Below are 21787 nucleotides of genomic sequence, written 5' to 3' on the forward strand. Positions count from 1 at the left end.
TGTTTAATTTTTCAATTAAAAAAGTTACCTTTTAAGTTTTAGATTTCATTTTTTCACATTAAAGTTTATATAAATTGGATCTGAGCTACATGGGGATTAGGCAAGTCTCAAAGTTATGTACTTATATTGTTGGTCCATCATATCCTATTTATTCAATGTATTTTCTATCCCATGAAAAAAGTCAGGTTACAAACAAGTATTATTATTATATAATAATGTAACTCCTTATACCATATGAATCTCTTGTTCATATCATATATTGACCAACAAAAATACCCAAAAATTCTTAGCTATGAATAATGAATTGGGAAACCCCAATAAATAAAAAATAAGACCTACATTGAGGAGCAAGGTAAATAGCATATATTTTGACATGATATTCTCTTTTAATACAATATTTTATATTTATATTAAATATATGTAAAGTCAACAAAATTAGAAATATAATTAAGTGAGTGGTACATGAGTTTTAGCAATGGATCAAATAGCTAGTGAGTGACAAATGATTAGTGAGTGACAAATGATACATGAATTCTACCAAGAAGCGAATTATGAATAAAAAAATTACTAAATTAATGTTTGCCAATTTTCTCATTCATTAATATAATAAGAGTAGTCATGTTTTTTTTTCTTCATTTTTTCTTTTACACTTCCATTTACCCTTCATCCTTTTTCCTTCCCAACAATATCACCTCCATTTTTACTATGTCTACAACTAAAAAGATAATTTGAAATAAACATTTTTCTTATAATAACCTAAGATTTTCAGTTGATATATTATAGTTTTTTTCCAAAATCATGGTTTCTCTCATGCTCTTCTATGTTTTCAACATATTTGGATGAGGATTAATATGAAATGGCAATATTGGAAAGTATTAACAAATTGAGGAATACTTTTTAATCAACAAATTAAATTGAAGCATAATAAAGAAAATTATTTTGGCCTAAACACAATACTCCTGTAAGAAAAAAACAAGAGGACACATAAGTAATCCAAATACTCTATTATTTTGTTTTTTTTAGTTTTAATTCTTTTTTCGAATCAAATAAGTGTCACTCAGAAAAATAATCGAAATTTTGGTCTTGATTTTGTTTTTGTAGCATAATAATGGATATATCTTAGTCCAAAACTGGCTAGTTGGCAGTGTTCGTCCTGTTGCAGAAAATCTCATTTTCCTTTAAAAGAGAATCTTTTTAATTTTATTTTTCATTATCATAATTTCCAATTTCACACTTCCTTTTCCATTCCATTCCACTCTCCTTTCATCATTACCTTAACTCTCATCTCTAACAATTCAACCTCACTCTCTCTATTTCATATTTTTTTTTTCATCAATTTTGATTTTTGCAGTGTAACCTTGTTGCTGTAATTGGCCGGAACCAACGATTAATTTGGATACCCATTAATCCAATTTGGCGATAAAACGTGTAAAGTTTGAGTCTTTGATTGTATTTGAAGAAGGGTTTTTTGATGGCGAACCCATCTGGGAACAATAATCAGGAACAAACACACCATGTTTCAGCTTTTAATGGGAACTCAGCTTTGGATACTTCTATACCTATGAAGCATAACCCTGGAATTTCCCTTGATTGGACCACGGAGGAACAAGCCATTCTTGAAGAAGGACTCGCTGAGTTAGTAAATTTATTTGTTTATAATTTAATTCTGTAGTGAATTGTTTGTTTTAATTCACTTTGGGTTTTGATAGTTGTAGATGTGTTAATTTTATATTGGGTTTTATTCATGTGCAATTACCAAATCATTAACTTTTATCTTTATGTGATATTTACTGATATTGGAAATGTGTTTTAGGGCTGTTTTTTTAGATTTTTTTATATGAAAAAGTGTTTTTTCCTAATAAAGAATCATTTCAGAGATTTTGTACTTGTTTGTTAGGCTTGTACTAAAAAGCAGAAGCTAAAACAAGCTGAAATTCAGCTTTATGAGAAACTATATTTTTCTACAACAACAACCAAGCCTTAATCCTAGTAGGTTGAGTTAACTACATAGATTGAACGACGCCATAATGTTCTATCATACATCACATTCATCGACAAAACTATATTTTTCTACTTCTTCAAAATTTATTTCTTAGTGTATCTTAGAATAACTTTTCTTAAGGCCGAAGAATGGTTTTGTGATTTTTTATATTAATCTAGATAGTCGCAATTGGACGTGAGCTGAAAATTTTGGCTTGTTTGTTAAACGAGTCAAGTTGCTCGTGAGTCGGTTCCAGAGTCATTTTTAGTTTAGTTCATAATCACAGAATTTGCCCGCCCCATACGGTTTGTGGTACGTTCACAACTTGATTCACTGCAATTAGATAACCCAGCCATGGAAGAGAAAGAAAGCATAAGCAGTGGAGAAGTGCATGATGTCGCCGGAGGAACAATAAGGAATGGATGGGAACTGAACATGCTGCGCAGAAGAAAGAAATTCAGCAGCAGCAGAAGAAGAAGAACGTGCAAAGCAGAAACACAGCAGAGAGAGTGAATGGCACTAACACAAGGATGGGTAAAAAACCCTAGTATACGGTTTTTCGAAACATACTGTGAACCCAAAGAGGTGCCCCCTCACATACCATATATTTGCAAAATGATGTACAGTGTACCCGTACCCATACCCGTGTCAAAGGGTATCACATATCGGTTGACTATGATTTAGCTTGTATTGATCATATCGAAAATCCCAATTTTTTTTTAAAGTTAAGATCCCAAAGTTAGTTTTGGGTTTCATAGCTTTATTCAAAATGTGTTTCTGTTAGTTTATTTTGTCAGCATCCTGCAAATACCCGCTCACTTCCATTTATTTACACAAAGACAGACCAGAAATTAGGCAACCTAATTGATAATTTTATACATTTCTGTTGTCATACTGTTTAACACCTGACTCTTCATTAAAGTAATAAAAATTTCAATGTTTCCTTGTAGGTATGCCTCAGCATCTAACATAGTACGCTATGCGAAGATAGCCCTACAGCTACAAAATAAGACGGTCCGAGATGTAGCACTGCGAGTTAGGTGGATGAATGTGAGCTACACACTCGTTTGTTTCTTCCTTAAGCCATTCATGTAATTGTGAATGCTACTAAATTCTATTTCCCGTGAGTTATTAGTGGTGCTATTGCATTAGGTATAAGCTTATGACCTTTGAACCATTTGTACTAAGTATCAACTAGGCAGCATCTCTAACTTATCACAGCCTTTTTAGAAGATTATCATAAAGCGTTGAAGAGCTTAATGTGCGTACTTTGTTGTTGTGAGAATTTCTTATTTGCTAGAGACATGAGAATCTTATCTTAGATATGTCAATGCATGATAAATATCAACCAAATATTTCTATTATGTAGTTATAAATTTTATAAGGTTTTTGCCTCACGTAACATCCTTCTTGTGAACTTGTTATATCCTCCTGTTCTTTATCTTAGATAAGATTCTTCATAAGATTTATTGAAAAACGTAAGATACTTAATAAAGTTCTTTATGGTTAGCTGTGCTGTGCCTTCCTGATTGGAAAGGGTACTCATGATTGGTTCCTCCATTAGAATGATGCTAGACACTCTGGTTCCCGACGCAAGCCTCCTCACCCTTGACAAATGGAAATAGCGATCTCATTTTTATTTTTGGGATATGAGATTGCTTTAAACTTAGTTTCTACTTACTCTTATTAATAAAACTTGTTTGTTTTGCTTTTTATTACAGAAGAAAGAAAATAGCAAGAGAAGGAAGGATGATCACAATTTGTCAAGGAAAAGTAAAGATAAAAAGGTACCGTGTACATTTGTTGGTCACTCTTTTAATTAGTTTCTGTGTCACTATTGAGATGCTTTTTAATGTCTAACTCTGTTATATGGATGTTGATTGGGTCTAGAACAGAATGTGAATGTATATGTTGAATATTCTCTTTTTCTTGCTTGCTGATGGGGAGAACCCCACCCCTAATTTCAACATTGATGCACATATCAAGATATATATTTAAGTGAGAAAACTTTGGATGATAGTTATTATATATTTCTCGATAGAAATTGCATTATGAAGGTTATTATATTATTTTTTCTTTTTTATAGAACGGGCATTGTAATTGTTAAATTTCGGAACTAGGAAGAAACTAGCATGATTTTTTGTTGCCTTATAGCTTTTGATTTGTTAAATTAGGAGTAGTTTAGTACCTTGGCTAAAAGAACAGTAGCAAAGGGGAAGGAAGCTAACAGAGTATCAGTGTATTTGTAAAATACAGGAAACTCTAGGTTCTTTCTTTAAGTCTTTATATTTCTATTTATATGCAATGGGACTTTATATGCTCGGCCGAATTCTATTTTTGTTTCCAGGAAAGAATTTCTGATCCTGCAGCAAAGCCATCTCACTTTGCTGCTCGGTCCAATGTTCCCCCGTATGCGCCTCTGCCGATGATTCCAATGGACAATGACGATGGCATTTCTTATAAAGGTCAGATTCCATATCTTGTGGATTTCTTCATAGCTTTGGATGTTGTGGTTTGAGAACACAACAATACAGGCTTCTTACTTTGTTTCTCTTAGAAATGTTCAAGCTTCTCTTTTCCAACTCGAATTGTTTTTTTTCTTTGCAGCGATTGGAGGTCCCACTGGTGAGCTACTGGAGCAAAATACTCAGGCCTTGAATCAAATCTCTGCAAATCTTTCTGCTTTCCAGGTGATTTTATTTATTACGTGGAAAGAATTGCTGCAAAAAATAGTATTTCTGAATCAGCCTTGTTATCTATGTATTTGTATTAACCACATGGCTAAGGGTATTAGGCAGATTTTTCCTCAAAGTTCGCTTTTATCGTTTCCGTCCATGTTATTTTATATTAATTTCATACCAGTTAGGTCAACAATAATATGCTTATCATTATCAATGACATGAGTAAATTAGCTAGTCTTTGAGTTGAAACTAATTAGTTTGCTTCTCTTTTTATTTCAATTCAGTTTTTCTGTTTTCTTGTCTTGGTAGAAAATTCTCAGATATAGGATTTCGTTTGATGCTTTGGATTCAGAAGAAGCCTTATCAGAGGTTAACACTGACTGACACTTTTTTTGTTTCCAGATTCAGGAGAACATCAATCTTTTCTGTCAAACTAGAGATAACATCCTCAAAATCATGAATGAGTAAGTTATACTGTTTCTTCTTCTTTTTTTAGTGGTACAAGTGATTTGTTTGTTTCCCTTTTGATATCATGGTAACAAAAGCGCTAACAAGTTGTTTTCCATTCGATTAAGTTAGAACTTTAAGTCGGCATTTTAAGGACCAAACTTGGGTGAAGTTCGTTAGGTGTTTGTGCTGTTGTTTCACTCACACTTATAAAAATGTAGCTCATGTATACCATTTTCTTAAATCTCATCAATGAGGGCACAATTATGTTTTTCATGGTGAATAGTACCACAAGCACCTAAAGAACTTCACAAAGTTTTATCCCTATTTCAGTAAAAAGGGAATACCGATTTATTTAGGTAAAGTAAGTAGTTTGGTCCCTTGTCTTTTCTTTCCTTTCAATTTGGACCCCTAACTTTTATTTTCGCCACTTTAGTCCTCATAGCTTGCAAATCATCATTCAATTTGGTCCTCTATCATGGCCTTGTTGCAAACCCTAACAGAAGTGATGATGCGTCACTAGCCAGTCATGTCCACACCACCACCATGTCGTCACTTACGTTAGAGGAGGACCACGTTGAGTGACGATTTGCAAGATGGCCAGACTGACAAAAAAGAGGGAGGGGCCTAAATTGAAAAGGAAATATTGGAATTATATGTGTTGCTCTAATTCCAAATTCCACTTCGACTTGATGTAAAAAGCTTCATTTTTTTCTTGTTCTCTTTACTTTCATTTCGCAGTTTCAACGACTCGCCAGAAGTGATGAAGCAAATGCCGAGCATTCCCGCGAAGTTAAATGAAGAACTAGCGAACTCCATACTTCCAAGAACAATTCTCCCACCACCGCTATCATGATGCTGCTTATTCATCATTAACTGGGCACATGCCCCTTCCATCTTTCTACCTGAAGGGGTACTCAAATCATATTCTGCTTCTGATAAAGAGAATAGCTTCCAGTCAATTTGACCCAAGATTTACTTCTGGAGAAAATAATGAAATAATTGTTGATAATCTTCAAGTTGAATTAGTCTTTCACAATTACTTCTTTCCCATTTCAAATGTTTGTTTTTCTTGCTCTTGTTCTCTTATTGGCTCTAACTCAGAGCTATACTATAGGGGGATTATTTAGTATTCCTGGTATTAATTTCTTCTAGGAAATGAGCTATTTGAGCAATAAGTAGTGTTATTACATTTTATGGTCTCTTAATTTTGTTTAGTATATGCAGGCAAACTGTTGCAAAGTATTTGGATGTAAATGGTTTGTTTGTAGATGTGATTCATAATAGACTATAATTACATCATCCGATTCATGTATACCCACTAGAAAAAGACTTAGTTGTTGTCGATATTGCACGAAATGAATACCATGTTTCTCCTTCAGTTGTACTCGATCTTTTATCTTTTACTAGCAGTTTTCTTAGTGTTTAAGAATAGAATTATTTAACAAAAGTCATATTTAATGTTTGTGATTAGTTGCGTATATTAGATGTGTTTAGTAATCATAATCATTCAAACACTTCCATGGTTGGTTGATTGTGCCATGCCTATAAAATCAACATACAAGTTCTTCTACACATATTACTAGAAGAAAGTGACATGCCTATAAACTAATCAATTATCACTTCGTTAATTTGGCTTTGGAAGAAGTGTGAAGAAGGTCATTCCTTGTAACTAAATGAATGTACCGACAATCATTTAATCATTATCGACTCTTTAAAAAACAATATAACTGAGTAGTGAATAACATAGTCGTATAAATGTTACACCCTATTTTTTAGAGTAATTAAGATACAAGTTCTGCTACACATATCAGTAGAAGAAAGTGATGAAGAAGAATGGTGATGGTGGTGGTGGTGGTGAAGATAATGAATCTCCTTGGATGAGAGATTGCATAGATGAGGTTATGAAGTTGACTCTCCAATCTCACTCTCATCTCATAAACCTCTCTCCTCAATTCTGCTCCAACCTTCTCAAACATGATCCAATACACTCTCCATCCTCAGATTCTTCGAAAGGAGTTCCACTGTATCCCTTGTATAAGCATCTTGCCTCATCTCTCTTCAGATTTATGGATTCTCATTCATTTTGTTCCACACCCTGCAATTCAGCAATGACGGTTGAAGACACTTTAATGCACTACAAACATAATCAATGGCACAAATTGGTTCTGGACAAGGGATCTCAATTACTCAATGTAAAATCTTATCTTATATATATATATGTTAAATCTTTGTCTATTAATTTAAATGGTTTCAATATATTATTTTATGTTTTTGTTTCAACAGATTTTGAGGAATGTTTCATTTGAATTTCATGTTCAAGAGCCTTTCTTTTCACAGCTAAAAGGTATTAATCACTCCATAATAGTCTATGTGAATATGATTTAGCTCCATGTAATCACAGCTAATTGCATAAGATGTGCTACATGGTTAAAAAATTATTTAGTTAGTGCCTATAATACAAGAATATACAAACTGCACACAATTGCCATCAATAACGTCTTTGAAAATGGCATTCTAATTCCAATTTAAATTCAATTCAACTAAGTCTTATCATTAAACTCCATGTAGCATATATGAGAATGTTGTGTTTAATGAGTGGACATACTAGACAAAATAGGATTAAAATTAATGCATTAGGGAGAAAGTTGAAGTTTCCCCTATTGTCGAAAAAATGGTAGAATTGCGCCTTAGGTGGTTTGGACATGTGTGGAGGAGACCGATAGAAGCCACAGTAAGGAGAGTAGATCAAATAGAGATTGGTCCAATTTCTATAGGAAGAGAGAGGACTAGTAAAATCACGGGAGAAACGATTAGGAAATATGTAGAGATCAATATTTTGTTAATGATGATTTATGAGAGAACATTATGATATTGTTCGACCTAGTGAGGTTAAGGTTTGGCTGTTGTTGTAATTCTTGTGATTGTGATATTATTGAATGCAGATGGCCTGAAAACAATTGAAGGGAGGTGTGCTACCAGTAAATACAGCAGGTTTCAGTACTTTTCGATTTTAAATCTATGCTTAAATATGTATTACTATCATCTTAACTTTCTTGATCAACATTCGCCAAATTTCTTCCATTATAGAAGTTTTTCATGCATTAAAATTTGTAATTCACATGGACTTAGTAGTTGATACCAAATTCAATGTTGTGACTGTTATGAATATTTTCAATACCCTTCAGGGTAAAAGACATAGATTTAAAAAAAGTTCTTCCTATTTTGGTTTCCAGGATTGAGTTGGGAGATCTGATTCTCATAAATAAGTCTGTGGTGTTTGAAGTTCAGGTGATGATTAGTTTCACTATTAATTGGTTCTTATGTGTGTAATGCCTTTGCTCTTCTCTCTTAACTTCACCAATATGTAGGGAATACGGCGGTATCCTACATTCTCTGACATGTTGGAGGCAGAAAAGTTGGAAAAAGTTCTGCCAGGGGTTGAAAGTGTTGAAGAAGGTATTGAATATCCTGGTTACAAGCAAAGAAGTACAATCTACTAGTATAGCAAGACAAATAACCATCTGGTTATTCAACTAAAAAATGAATAGCAAAATGAGCTAAATAACTACTTTGTGTGGTTATTTGCTCCTTCATTGTAATTAAGCATCTAAAAATCCCTCATGGTGAAAGAAACCCCATTTACTCTATGTTTAAGTGAAATCCAGATTTTATACTGATGCTTCCAGAGTAACACTTATATAGAATTGCAGGTTTAGAAGTCTATCGGAGGTTTTACACAGAAGAGAAAGAACTAGCAAATGGTGTTCTTGCCATCATTGTTTCAAAAGTGGCCTTTCAACCATACATTCCTTTGGTTAATTTATTCTCTGTGAGTTCACTTTCCTTTGGCTTATTGGAGTTAAAAATCATCTTAAAATCTTCTAAAGGCTGCTCCCATCTGATTGGTCAGTTATTAGTGTGAATTTTCCTTTGATTTGATAATTTTTATTACTTCCCAATTATCATAATTCATAATAGCCTTAGTATGCATTTCTTTTTATATTTTGATGTTTTGAAAAAAGAAAAAGATACAAGCAGTGAAAGTTAAGTCTGAAGACCATAAGAACTATGTTACTTATTCCCTATTAGAAATAAAGTCCCATTGACAATTATATTCTGGTTTGGTTGTAATATTGCAGCATACTAAAGCTATAAATTTTATGCGATTAAACGACATGGTTTCAGATAGGAAATATTTGAAGAAAATATTTCATTAAACAAGAGATTAACATCAACAACAATGTAGGAATACATTCAGATATTTCTTAGCGTCTTCATTGCAGAAAATTTCAACTTGTTCCTTCATAGTTCAAATAATATTTGGTTTTATCAGATTTCCCTATCCCCATTTACCGCTGTCTCTGCCTCTACAGTGCTAATGTTTCAAGTGAACTCAACTGTCCTACTTTTGATTGCCTTGCAGTTATTGGTTGTGGTAGTTAATGTTTTAATTTGTTAAAGCACAGAACCAATCACAGATACTAATGTTTCTGTACTTACATATGTCAAATGTTTCACCTTACTGCATGTGAACTAATTCTTGAGTGTTCTCATATAAAAGTTCATTTCAGATAGTACCTGACTATTGCACTATCATGCCTTTATCCAGGGATTAAGCTATGAGGGTGTTCAGGGCCTTCTAGGTCTGATGCATACCACAGGGACAAGTCCTGATGCACTTCCACCATCAAAATCAACTCTGTTAGCATCATTTAATATGCCTTGCAATCCAAATGTAAAAAAGTGACTCTGTTGCACTGCTCCTTTTTGTTTGGTACTTACTGAAAGTTTTAGTCATTTTCCCTTTGTCAAGGCATTTTGGACTGATGTCTGTATTTATGATCAATCTTAGGATAAATACCCCACTTAACAATTTGAATTAAAACTTCGTAGGAATTTTCACTGTTTTTACTATAATAAGTTGTTCGCACCCAATGGGATAATGACTTTATTGACACTTCACGAGAAACTGTATATGTACACTTTCTGATCATTATTTGGGAAATTATATTGTTTGGTATTATGTTGTCTAGACTTAATGTTCACTGAAAGTTCTGTGTATCTTGATCATCTATGACACCCTTTGTTGTCTTGGCTGCTTGAGGTTAAAAGTAGTTCCTTGACACATGGAGCTCGAGCATTGGCCAAGCATGCAGGTAGAAGCAGCAACGGTTATTGGGGCTCTCTGGATGGAAGCGGTAAGGTTTTTCTTTTGTTGAAAGATAAGCTTTAGACATAACATATGATAATAATTGCTTTACAATTTCCATACTGCCTTGGTTCTATAGGTTTGTGTGCATGTAGAGTCTGTATCCCACAAAAAGAATTTGTGTGTGGATTTTTAATGAGTTTGATCTTTCATGTGTGCCTAAAGTAAATATGTAGTGAGTAGTGACTACTACTGACTTGTGAGTATATTAATGGCCCGTCTCAAATAAGTTGCTCATTGTTTTTACTAATCCTATCTTTTTAACCATTCTTTGCAGATTCTAATAAAAATAGGCTTGCAATGAATGTTATTAACTACTTGATTGGACATTGTTGTTGGATGAATCTGCATGCTGTCTCACCACACGGGGTTGTATTTGAAATACGGGTTGCTGATGGATATGGTGCACGCTGGACAGAAGATGGAAGTAAGGTGTGTGAATTCCCACCAAATTCTGGAACTTATCTGCTTCAATTACAAGTTTAAACATGGTATGCTGCTCTCATTACTTATGGTTGAAGTATGAGTTTATAACTAGATTTACAACTTTGTTCTGCTGTTGGTCTTTTAAGGATCCATGCAATAACGTTTGAAATCACTTCAGAACTTAATTGTTGACAAAAAGCTTTCAGGGGCATATCTGTTGACACCTTTCAATGATAGAATTGAGTATTTACTCTTACAGTTTTCCAGTTATGCTTCTGGATTAGCACATGATCCATTATCAGAAACTCACCAACTCTAATAATTCATCTATGGAGAGGAAATTTAATTAGCTTTTGATTGTTCAGCTGATAATTATTTATCACAGGTTCAACCTGAAGAAAAGCTTTCTATTTCAAACTTTTAATATTCATATTTCTTTGAAGTTGGTAAAAGATTGAGTTTGTTCCAAAATAAAATCCTACCTACTTATCAAATTATCTTGTTTTTCAGTTTATTGGATTTTTAGAGCCCTACATGAGAAATGGTCATTCAAAGGGATGGAAGCACTAGTTCTGCTAGCCAGAAGGCAACAACAACAACACCCTTGTAATTAAATGCCACTTATGAAATTGTGTATATGGTACATTATTTTTATTTAGCATATGCTTTAGTGCTTTTCAGTACTGGACTTATGAAATCATTTCTCATACCTCTGACACAGAGTGATATACTCTCTACTGACTTTTGTATGTATAAATGGTGACCAATAAGATGATTGAGTCAGTGTATATATTACTTGTCTTGATCTTATACAACAAATTAAGTCTTTTTCCATTAAATGGGATTGGCTTAGCCTCCACTTTTCTCAACCTTGTACTTTTAGGATCTGTTTGCGAGTTGAGCATTGGAGAATAAGGAAAGAAATGAAAAACTTGAGAGCCATGAAATACACTCAGCATAATTTGGTATAAATTTGGTGCCACAACTTTACTATATTAACTGTCACAGAATGAGATGATTAAAGACCTTTTATGAAAAAATAAAATAATTAACAAACATTTCCTACAATTATTAAAGAGTATATATATATTATTTAGGCATTGGCAATGTAAAGTGCATGCGTTTATTTCGCATGATTAAATGGTACCTTGTATTTTAGGTTATAGATTTGGCACTTAGCAGTGATAGAGTAAATGATGTTTTTGAGTAAATGATCTTCTTATAGCTATCATTATCATATATATTATACAATCATGTTACATTATTATATATTATATGTATGTAAAATAACATTTATTAATGTATAGCAGAAGGAGGGAACATGGTATATGTGAGAAGAAACAATTAATTGTAGCAGGGCATGGTCTATGTATATATTTTGTAAAGACTAATAGGGAAGTGAACTATGTTATAATAATCTACCAACTTCATGTCACATTATAAAACAGTTATAGTTTTCATCAATTGTATCATATTCTTTATCATTATCTCTTTGTTTTCATTCTCTCAAGAAATATGTTGTTTGTTATTTTTCATTTAGATTATCTGATCTGATGATTCCTCACCCACATATTTTGTGTGGGAACTTATATTCTATATATTCCTTCCAATCCAACTTGTGTGGTTAAACTAGACACTATGATAACAAGGAATTATGGGTTCTGCTGTTCTAAATTCTTTTCATAATTCAGAGCCAGGTTTCAAAATTGTTATGTGGGGTAACTATATGGGATTACTATCCCAATTTTTGTATCACTTCATGTACTGTTAACTTTGATTGGTTGGAAAAAAAATATTTAATTTAAAATTGTAATTATTAAATATTTTTCTGATCAATCATACATCTTAACACGTGGAGTAACACAAAAATGTGGGACAACAAATATACTCCCGTATAATTAGATTGTTTGGTTTGAAAGAAAAGTGGAAAAAAATAATAATAAAAGCCCACTTCTATTGGGTTATCTGTCAACCATTTTGTGCAGGCTCCGAGTTCTCTAACTCAGTCACTGAGTTTATTATGTAGTTATTCAAGTTAGTTTTTTAGATTTATACCCTATAAAGTAAGGAGGATCTTTTGTTTTTACTCTTTCAAAAAAATTGGTCGAAGCTCTATAAGTTCATTTATTATGATTTTAATTTGATCTTTGTTGTTAGTTGCTATTGTGTTTCATAGTTTTGAATTTAGTTTGTAATATGTGGATATATATTTTGGACTTAGTCCTGTAATATAGCACTATTTTAGATTCAATCATTATAATGTATTTGGATATTGGATTTAATCTAAATAAACTATTTATGTGAATTTAAACAAAAAATTACAAAAAGACAAGCTAAAAACATATTTAAGTAATAAACTTATACTTATATATTATTAGAGACATCCATTTAAAAAAAATTACTCTACAATTTAATGGTTGAGATCTATTCACTACTTTTAACTATTAGATTTATCTAGAATGAATCACTATGACATAGAATAGGTTTTTTAGAGTAAATGTATCTCCTCTCATATTATAGTAAATAGAGTATAAAATTATGTATTGTTAGTATAAATATTTATATATAGTCGTTATCATTTACTTTTATTTATATTACTTATATTACTTATATTTATAATATGAATAGTATAATTTAAAAAACTTCACACTATGTATAATTTCCAAATCATATGGTTTTTATATTTGTTAAGATTGAGTGAAAAAGAGATAGGAATTTGTGAGAGAAATATAGGTAGGGAGTTGAAAATACTGTGTGACAAAGTCAATTGTGAAGCCATTGGAACATATGATGGATATGAGTCTTTATACTTAAAAAAACACTTGAACATTATTCGTTACAACATCACAACAACAACAACAATATTATGAATAAGCAGCAGCCATAGACATGCACCACAACCACCACCATCATACATCAACAAGCCATGATAATTCTTCTGGCTCATGTCATAATGAACCTTCTAAGGATGCTAAATGGTCTTCCAAGCTTCTTAGGGAGTGTGCTATAGCAATATCTCAAAGAGACTCCACCAAAATCCACCAACTTCTATGGATGTTAAATGAGCTTGCTTCCCCTTATGGAGATTGTGATCAGAAACTAGCTTCTTATTTCTTGCAAGCACTTTTTTCCAAGGCCACAGGATCAGGCTATAGGTGTTACAAGACTTTATCCTCAGTTGCTCAGAAAAACCACTCCTTTGATTCAGCAAGAAAGTTAATACTCAAGTTCCAAGAGGTGAGTCCTTGGACAACTTTTGGACATGTAGCTTCAAATGGTGCTATTTTGGAAGCCTTAGAAGGTGAGACTAAACTCCACATAATTGATATTAGCAACACCCTTTGCACTCAATGGCCTACTCTTTTAGAAGCCTTGGCTACAAGAAGTGATGAAACCCCTCACCTTAAGCTCACGGTTGTCGCGATAACCGCGAGCTTGGTAGGGTCTGTGATGAAGGAAGTTGGGCAAAGGATGGAGAAGTTTGCCAGGCTAATGGGAGTGCCCTTTGAATTTAACATGATTAGTGGTTTGAATCACCTCACAAAAGAAGGGTTAGGGGTTCAAGAGGATGAGGCTATTGCTGTGAATTGTGTTGGGGGATTGAGAAGATTGGAAGTGGAAGAAAGGGAAAGTGTGATTTCCATGTTCAAATCTCTTAGTCCAAAGGTGGTAACTATTGTTGAGGAAGAAGCAGATTTTTGCACCTCAAAAGATGAAGACTTTGTGAAGTGCTTTGAAGAGTGCCTTAGGTTTTACACCCTCTACTTTGAGATGCTGGAAGAGAGTTTTCCTCCAACAAGCAATGAAAGGTTGATGCTAGAAAGGGAGTGTTCTAGAAGCATGGTTAGGGTTTTGGCTTGCAATAACAGTGATGAACTTGAAGATGGTGATTGTTGTGAGAGAAGGGAGAGAGGAACACAATGGTGTGAAAGGCTTAAGAAGGAGTTTTCATCATATGGGTTTAGTGATGATGTTGTTGATGATGTCAAAGCATTGCTCAAGAGGTATAGATCAGGTTGGTCACTTGTAGTGCCTCAAGGAAATGATCATGTTTTGGGAATTTACTTGACATGGAAAGATGAACCTGTAATTTGGGCATCAGCATGGAAACCCTAGATAGCTATATAATTGAATTGATGAATATGTATCGTATCTACTATTATTTGGTTCATGTAACCATTTGCTATATATCATATTATTATAGCTACCTAGTAAGCTAGGTAAGCCTTATACCCAAGGGTTTGAAGATTTGTACACTAGGAATTAAAGATTGCTTATTTTGTGGAGAAAAGATTATTATTAGCCATGGATATATATGGATACCAATATGGAATTTTAGTTTTGTTTTAACTTTCTCTCTTGATTCTTGCATACTTTGTAATCTTTCTTCTGTCAAAGTTCTCTGAAGAACTAGCTTTTTGCTTGGGAGTTTGTGCTGTTTATAGGGCTCTTTGCACTTTTGTTGTAAGTTCATTGCTCTTGTTTGAAGGTGTTTGCACTTGTGCTCTTTTTATGAATTCCATGGCAATCCACTTTTTTCTTACATGGACTACTATGATATATTCAAATGATTCTATTGATATAGGTAGCATTTGATATATATATATATATATATTATATATATATATATGTTATTGTCTTTCTTCCTTGATTTATTGATGGCTACAAAACAGAATATCAAAATTCTTCAATTCGTTTCAGGGAGCTTGCACTATTATTTTTTGTACCCTTTGATCGATAAGCATGGATAAAAATTGTGAGAAAAGTGCAATAACTATTTCTCGAGTTTTAAAATTTTCTGACTAGACATTAGCATTAGTATCACCCAAAGAGATTGACATAAACTTAATAGAAACAAAACGTAATAATTATTCCTCCCATTTCTTTTATGCTAATTTCTGTCTATTTGCAAAGAAAACTGTAGAAATTAAATCCAAGTGTGATGAGCATTGTTCTTAAGGATATAGCCTTTGCCCTTTGGTTCGTTTCATGCTTAGTTAGGAGAAAGAATTGCATGAATATGTGCACTGTGCATTTTTTGGGTACATATTCCCTTGTATTCTTTGGTAAGGAATTAATCCATTTCAAAGAATTTAATAATGATTTGTTGTTTTATAAAAAGATAAATGATTTGTCCACTAACATTGTAAAATAAACTTTTTTAAATTGTTATTTTAATGACGACATGCAAATATTTGATTCATTATATCTAATAAGCATTGACCCATACAAGATCTATTATCTACATAATTCTATCTGATCGAAAGTTCTTGAAGTTAAAAGTAGAGAGATAATTAGTCCAGCATAAATAAAACATTATAGTGTACATGATATAACACTGTATATCACTCCACAATAAACTAGTTTTAGTTCCAAATAATAAGAAACACCAAGATAAACTCAAACCACATTTAAGATGGGACGTGGATTGCGTTAGCATGAGTCAAAGTTATGCATTTACCTAATAATAATTACTTTTATAACAATAGTAGTAAAAAACAATTATAAGCAAATATATTATAAAACTATGAAAATGTCTCCTTCTTTAGTTAGATTATATGAGCAAATGCCCGAACCAAAATATGTTATTGCTATGGGAGCCTGTACAATTACAGGGGAATGTTCAGTACCGATTCTTATAGTACTGTTCGGGGCATAGATAAGCTAATTCATGTGGATGTCTATTTGCATCCTACAAAAAATAGTTTAATACAAGTATAGAGATGTATACCATTGAATAAAAGTGTAGAAGTAGATCACATATTTTTAGAGAACTATTATCAGGATTTAATTTGGATCAAATTCATAATGTAGATAAAACTAGTTTCCCCCTAAAAATAATGCCATTCCTTATACTCCAAATGAAACAAATAACAACAAACCACAATATTCTTCACGAAGATTTTCCTTTACCAATTTTACATTTTAATCATGAATTTGAGGCGCTTCCGTAATGAAATTCAATACATTAATCTAAATTTGTTGTCAATAATAAAATCTTTTCCACACATTAGAGACAAAAGGGCAAGATGCAAACAAATAATGCCCAACATATTCATCATATAAAACACAAAAAACACATTTCAAATCATCCACCCTACTATATTTATCACTCACTTAATTGCTACCCTTCCTATGTACAATAGTAATAAAATAATATTATATAAACACATAATGATCAATCAGATGGCCTTGATGGTAGATATTGATATATTATATTATATTATATTTGTAAATCCTATAATAATTTATTGATGAACACACATAATAGACACAATATATTGTGTCCACATGAAAATCAGAGATAGTCTCAAAAGAGTGATGGATGCACAGTACAGTGATCTTTACCCTTATAGTACAGGCTTTAACTTTAAAAGGCAACTTGGTGGAAAGAAGATTGATCTCACTCTTAGTGGGAAACATGGAAACCTACATGTGCTATATTTTTCATAACTGACAAGTGTCTCTAAATTTTTTCATGGGCCACTTTATACACATTTCTTTCTTTCCTTTTTCCTTCAATGTTTACCCTAATGTCATTGCTTTTATAGATGCAATTATATGACCTCAAGCCTTCTTTGAAACACTCAAAGCTAGACATATCCACAAGTTCATGCATCCCTTTTTGCATATATACATCCACCAGCTTTATTTCAAACTGTGGACCACTCCAGGTAGCAAGATTACGGTTTCTATGATAGTCGCAATTATATCATACTGATGTAATCGTATTGGAGTCGTATTTGGTCATATCGAATCGTATTAAGGTGCATGTATTCGGAAGTAAATTTTCAATAGCAAAAAGATTTCATACCATAATGTTTGGAAGTCGTAACAAGATGATCCTGAATTTCTGATACTCGTAATCGCAACCACGATAACCACAATCGCAGATGCTGGATGCATTGATTTCCATATTATAACTTTTGTGTATAAAAGTGGGAGGTAGAATGAAAAAGGAAGAAGAGGGGCCCTAGCAAGAGGGAGTGAAAGGCATGTATTACTTTTGGTCCAGTGATTTGAATAGCATATTTGGCTTTAATGACAGAGCTTTTGCATTGCATTACTATTTGATTTTTACAGGCCAACATTATATAGTGGCAAGCAACTTTTTAGGATTTGGATTAGACTTGTTTGGTACCAATTACTACTCTTTTATATTCTTGGTTTCTCTCTTTGGTATCCATAGATATGTACATGCATAAGAATGCAAACATAACATCAACATCTAAATTATACTTGTAATTGAGTTATCATTAGCTTCAGTTGCTGTCAATATAATCTACAATCATGATTTAATATATCAGAATATTCTATGGTTCAAACATCTATTGAGTTGTAATTATGGTTGAGTTCATGTCAATATGATCTATAATCATGGTTTAATATCTAAACCATTAATTTTGATTATATTTAAATAAATTTAGTTCATTAATACTTGTTTCTTGGTATAGATGTGTTCAAGACCATTACCCACGAGCAACACAATAATTTCTCTAAATAGACTTATGGTAGTTTTTTTTTTATTTCACTTGCACTTGAGGCAATCATGTCCGAACCGGGAACATCCACGGGTATCAAGCATGTACTACTTGAACCAACTTTCATTGGTTGGTAGTTGTCACAATATTAAAAAATTATGATGAACACATTAAATGATTATTGATTAAGATATGTTTTAAATCATTGATCTCGAATGGTGTAATGGTTTCCCTTACTATACACTTGTTGTAGTTGCTGCAAGGCCATTCATATCACATGGTGTGGCCTTCATTCTTAAAACTTACATAATATACACTTTAGAAATGAAAAATACACACATTTGATTGTTGAAAAATGAAAAATCACCATTTGGAGCTAAAAAATTTAAAATATAAATCAAATTGTTGGATAAGGCTCGTGAACAAAATATTAATAACCAAATGTGTGGTGCGTTTTTTGTAAACCAATTTTAAGTCTTTATTCTAAAATAAAAATAAAAAAAGGCTTCCTTTTTTGGGTAAAAAATCCTAATACAAGAAACAGGTTGAAGAGCCCAGATATGTGTAAGCTTGGCCCAGAGAAGCAGGGCTAAGCCTGACTAAAAAGGCCCATTTTATCGAAGGATATAATCGTCATTTACCTAATTTTTCCTCGGTGGGAAATTGGAATTTAGGGTTTTGTTTATGAACCCTAAAAAAGCAGGATTCTGAATCTGAAGTGGACAGTGACTAAGGAATCGTACCCAACTCCAAAATGGTAAAAAAAAAACCGGTTTGAATACGATTTACATGTTTTCATCACTTCTCGTATTTTTGAAGTATCTATCTCTCTAATCTGTTCCCCTTTTACAATGTCGAAAAGAGGGTTTTGAATTCTCTTTTTTTTCTTTCAATTTCTCAATAACACGCCAACTTAGATTTCTACTTGTTCAATTTTATGATTAGAAGATCAAAATAAGTGTAGATATAACTAAGATGATGAAGCTGAAACGATTTTTTATATAATTTTCTTGCCAAAGGTTAAAATAGTGTGCTTGATTAATTGTTTGAGCAGTGAGGACGTTGTAGGCATGTTTAATCTGTAAAAAATTTAATTTGCTGTATGCTTTAGTTCAAGTTTCTGAATTTTGCTGTTATTAGTTTCTGCATGTTTGTTTAAATTGTGCCTTTTCTTTGAATTATATGTGTGGTTGCATAAAGTGCGTGTTTTAGTAAAAAAATCCCACTAATTGCTTATTTAATAAGTTTTTTTTGTAATAAGCTAATGAGAACTTATATTTAGGTCATCAACTATTTTTGTAAGCAGTTTTTTTAAGTTATTCTTATAAGCCTAAATTAGCTCTCTATAAACTATTTCAAATTATCTGCAGTTATTTTTATTTTCATTAAAATTAACTTATGATCAATATTTTACTGCTTTTGAAAAACAACAATCACTCCTTAAAACTTTTTAAACCACCTGTGGACTTGTACTTTTATATGGTAGTCGCTGCTCACGTATGCTTTGTGGTGTTTTTAATGTTTTATGCAGCCTAAGCAAATTCATGAGATTAAAGACTTCCTTCTCACTGCGAGGAGGAAGGATGCTCGTTCGGTGAAAATCAAGCGGAGCAAAGATGTGGTCAAGTTCAAGGTCCGCTGCTCCCGGTACCTGTACACCCTGTCTGTGTTTGATTCTGACAAGGCTGATAAGTTGAAGCAATCACTTCCTCCAGGTTAGTTTATTCAGAACTGTTTCTCGTGAGATATATGTTTGGCTTCTATTATTATTCTTTTTGGTGCTGCAAATAACATGTATATATAGCGTACACTTTTTGGGGGGTGAATTAAATGGATTGTATATTTCCCTTTGGCTATAAGTTGGAGCTTAAAACATAGGATAAAGTGTATATTTCTGCTGTTACGTGTTTGATTTTTTGATATAATGCTCATGTGGTTCTAAATGTTAACATGTGAATATGTAAAACCTTTGGTGGATGAATTGCATAAATGGTATATTTGTGTTGGAGCTTTCATAATTTTTACTTTTAAATTCTTTAAAATGGCAGAGTAATGGATAAGATTGTACTGTGGCCAAAAATAACAAAACTGTATAGATTGCATGTCTCAGCTGCCTGCTATGGTGCTTGTCCCAGATGAATGAATGTGTTTGGAATGTTAATAAATGGGAAATGATTCCACTATCTTATGTTCGGAGTATTAAATTTTTTGAAATGATTTGATTTCTAAAATTCCATGTTTTTTATTTATAAATTCCATGAAATTTGTTAAGAATTGATTGGATTTTACCCTTAGTAAGTACCCTACAACAACGAACAAACCTTTGGAGTCGACGTCATAGATCGAACGACACCATAATACTCTATTATAAGTCTGCCTATGTGTGTTTGATGTTGTTACATAGCCTATCCTAAGCCCGGATAAAAAAGTGAAAGTTGTGTTAGATAGTCGACCAACTTAAAACTTTAATCTCAATGATACGGAAGTACCTTGAAAATGTAAAATAATAAAATCAAATCAATTTCCATTGTAATGAATTTGAAACACCATTTAATTTCTAAATTTTAATTGATTCCAGAGTATCTTTGGGGTGATGTACTTTGATGAGGAACATGTGTTAGACCTTGAGTTTTATGTCATTCTCTACTCACATATATGATATGGTGTTGCAGGTTTGACTGTGCAAGACGTGTAATTCTGATAGTGAAGATCAAGTTTTGGTTTGGAGTTTAGCTTAAAAATTGTTGTTATATTTGTTGCTTATGATTATGATTATTTTTTTGACGGGTTCAACTTGCTTATGATAAAAGTGGCTTATGATTATGTTATCAACTTATTATTATGATGCCTGTCTTTAATTTTATCTATTGACCTATTCTACCTCTCTCATGTACTCAATTTATTCTAGTAATCTCTTCACTTCTTTTCCTTCTAGTACATAATTAAATGAGTTGTTATTGGTTTACCTTTTCTAGCTTGGTTTGAACAACTATCTCGTCTAAGAAAACAAAAAATGTTGTGTACAGAATGAAAAAAGTTTAGTGTTGTAGAGTATATGATTCATTGTGGAGGACTATTGATTAATTTATCATTGCTATTAGCCACCAACTTTGTTGGACATAAATTATAAATAAAACAGCTTTGTCTCAATACAAGACTCAGACCCAGGTCTATGCCACCAATTTCAACTCCAACCGCAATTTTTTAACTTGAGTGAGAGTGACAGCAACAACGAGTGAGAGTGACGACGACATCGACCTAGAGGTGGTTCTCATGAAGGCTAAATTTTCTACAAGTTATGTGTGAGTAATAAGTGAGTTGTGTTTGTTTACTATTTTAGAATTTTTTTAATTGGAATTAACGGCCAATTTAACCAACCGGATTATTCCAGGTTCTACCAATTTAACTCAATTAGATCAGATTTAACATGGTCCAAAACGACTTGGAATAATGCCCGGGCTGTGGGGTGGTAAGGGGTTGTTTTTGCTTCTAGTGACCGTTGGATCGTCCAGTCCTAACAACCTTGGATAGATGTATGTAATTTTAGCCTGTCAGCATA

The 21787-nt window shown here is 32.7% G+C and overlaps 3 protein-coding genes and 1 long non-coding RNA gene across 6 annotated transcripts; all 4 read left to right on the forward strand.

Moving 5' to 3' along the window:
- Nucleotides 1194-6317, forward strand: LOC109358919. The gene is made up of 7 exons (XM_019603414.1): nt 1194-1635; nt 2932-3031; nt 3703-3768; nt 4329-4446; nt 4589-4671; nt 5065-5126; nt 5851-6317. Exons 1-7 carry the CDS (start codon nt 1472-1474, stop codon nt 5963-5965), a joined length of 708 nt encoding a protein of 235 aa, XP_019458959.1. The 5' UTR covers nt 1194-1471; the 3' UTR covers nt 5966-6317.
- LOC109357651 lies at nt 6940-11692 on the forward strand. Of its 3 annotated transcripts, XR_002108883.1 has the most exons (11): nt 6940-7304; nt 7396-7456; nt 8055-8103; nt 8346-8400; nt 8481-8568; nt 8823-8941; nt 9722-9847; nt 10217-10310; nt 10599-10753; nt 11258-11381; nt 11549-11692. XR_002108883.1 is itself a non-coding variant. In XM_019601638.1 (10 exons), exons 1-9 carry the CDS (start codon nt 6990-6992, stop codon nt 10805-10807), a joined length of 1116 nt encoding a protein of 371 aa, XP_019457183.1. In that variant the 5' UTR covers nt 6940-6989; the 3' UTR covers nt 10808-10812; nt 11258-11692. The 3 variants fall into 3 exon arrangements, 2 of the variants coding, with proteins under 2 accessions (XP_019457183.1, XP_019457182.1); XM_019601638.1 differs by having other exon boundaries at nt 10599-10812; nt 11258-11692; XM_019601637.1 differs by lacking the exon at nt 11549-11692 and having other exon boundaries at nt 11258-11539.
- Nucleotides 13607-15097, forward strand: LOC109357825 (protein SHORT-ROOT-like). The gene has a single exon (XM_019601881.1). It carries the CDS (start codon nt 13637-13639, stop codon nt 14861-14863), a length of 1227 nt encoding a protein of 408 aa, XP_019457426.1. The 5' UTR covers nt 13607-13636; the 3' UTR covers nt 14864-15097.
- LOC109357812 lies at nt 18890-21191 on the forward strand. Its single transcript, XR_002108890.1, has 3 exons — nt 18890-18985; nt 19760-19875; nt 20901-21191. It is a non-coding gene; the product is annotated as an uncharacterized LOC109357812 (long non-coding RNA).

This window comes from Lupinus angustifolius, chromosome LG10, assembly GCF_001865875.1.
Source record: "Lupinus angustifolius cultivar Tanjil chromosome LG10, LupAngTanjil_v1.0, whole genome shotgun sequence".
Classification (NCBI taxonomy): Eukaryota; Viridiplantae; Streptophyta; class Magnoliopsida; order Fabales; family Fabaceae; genus Lupinus; species Lupinus angustifolius.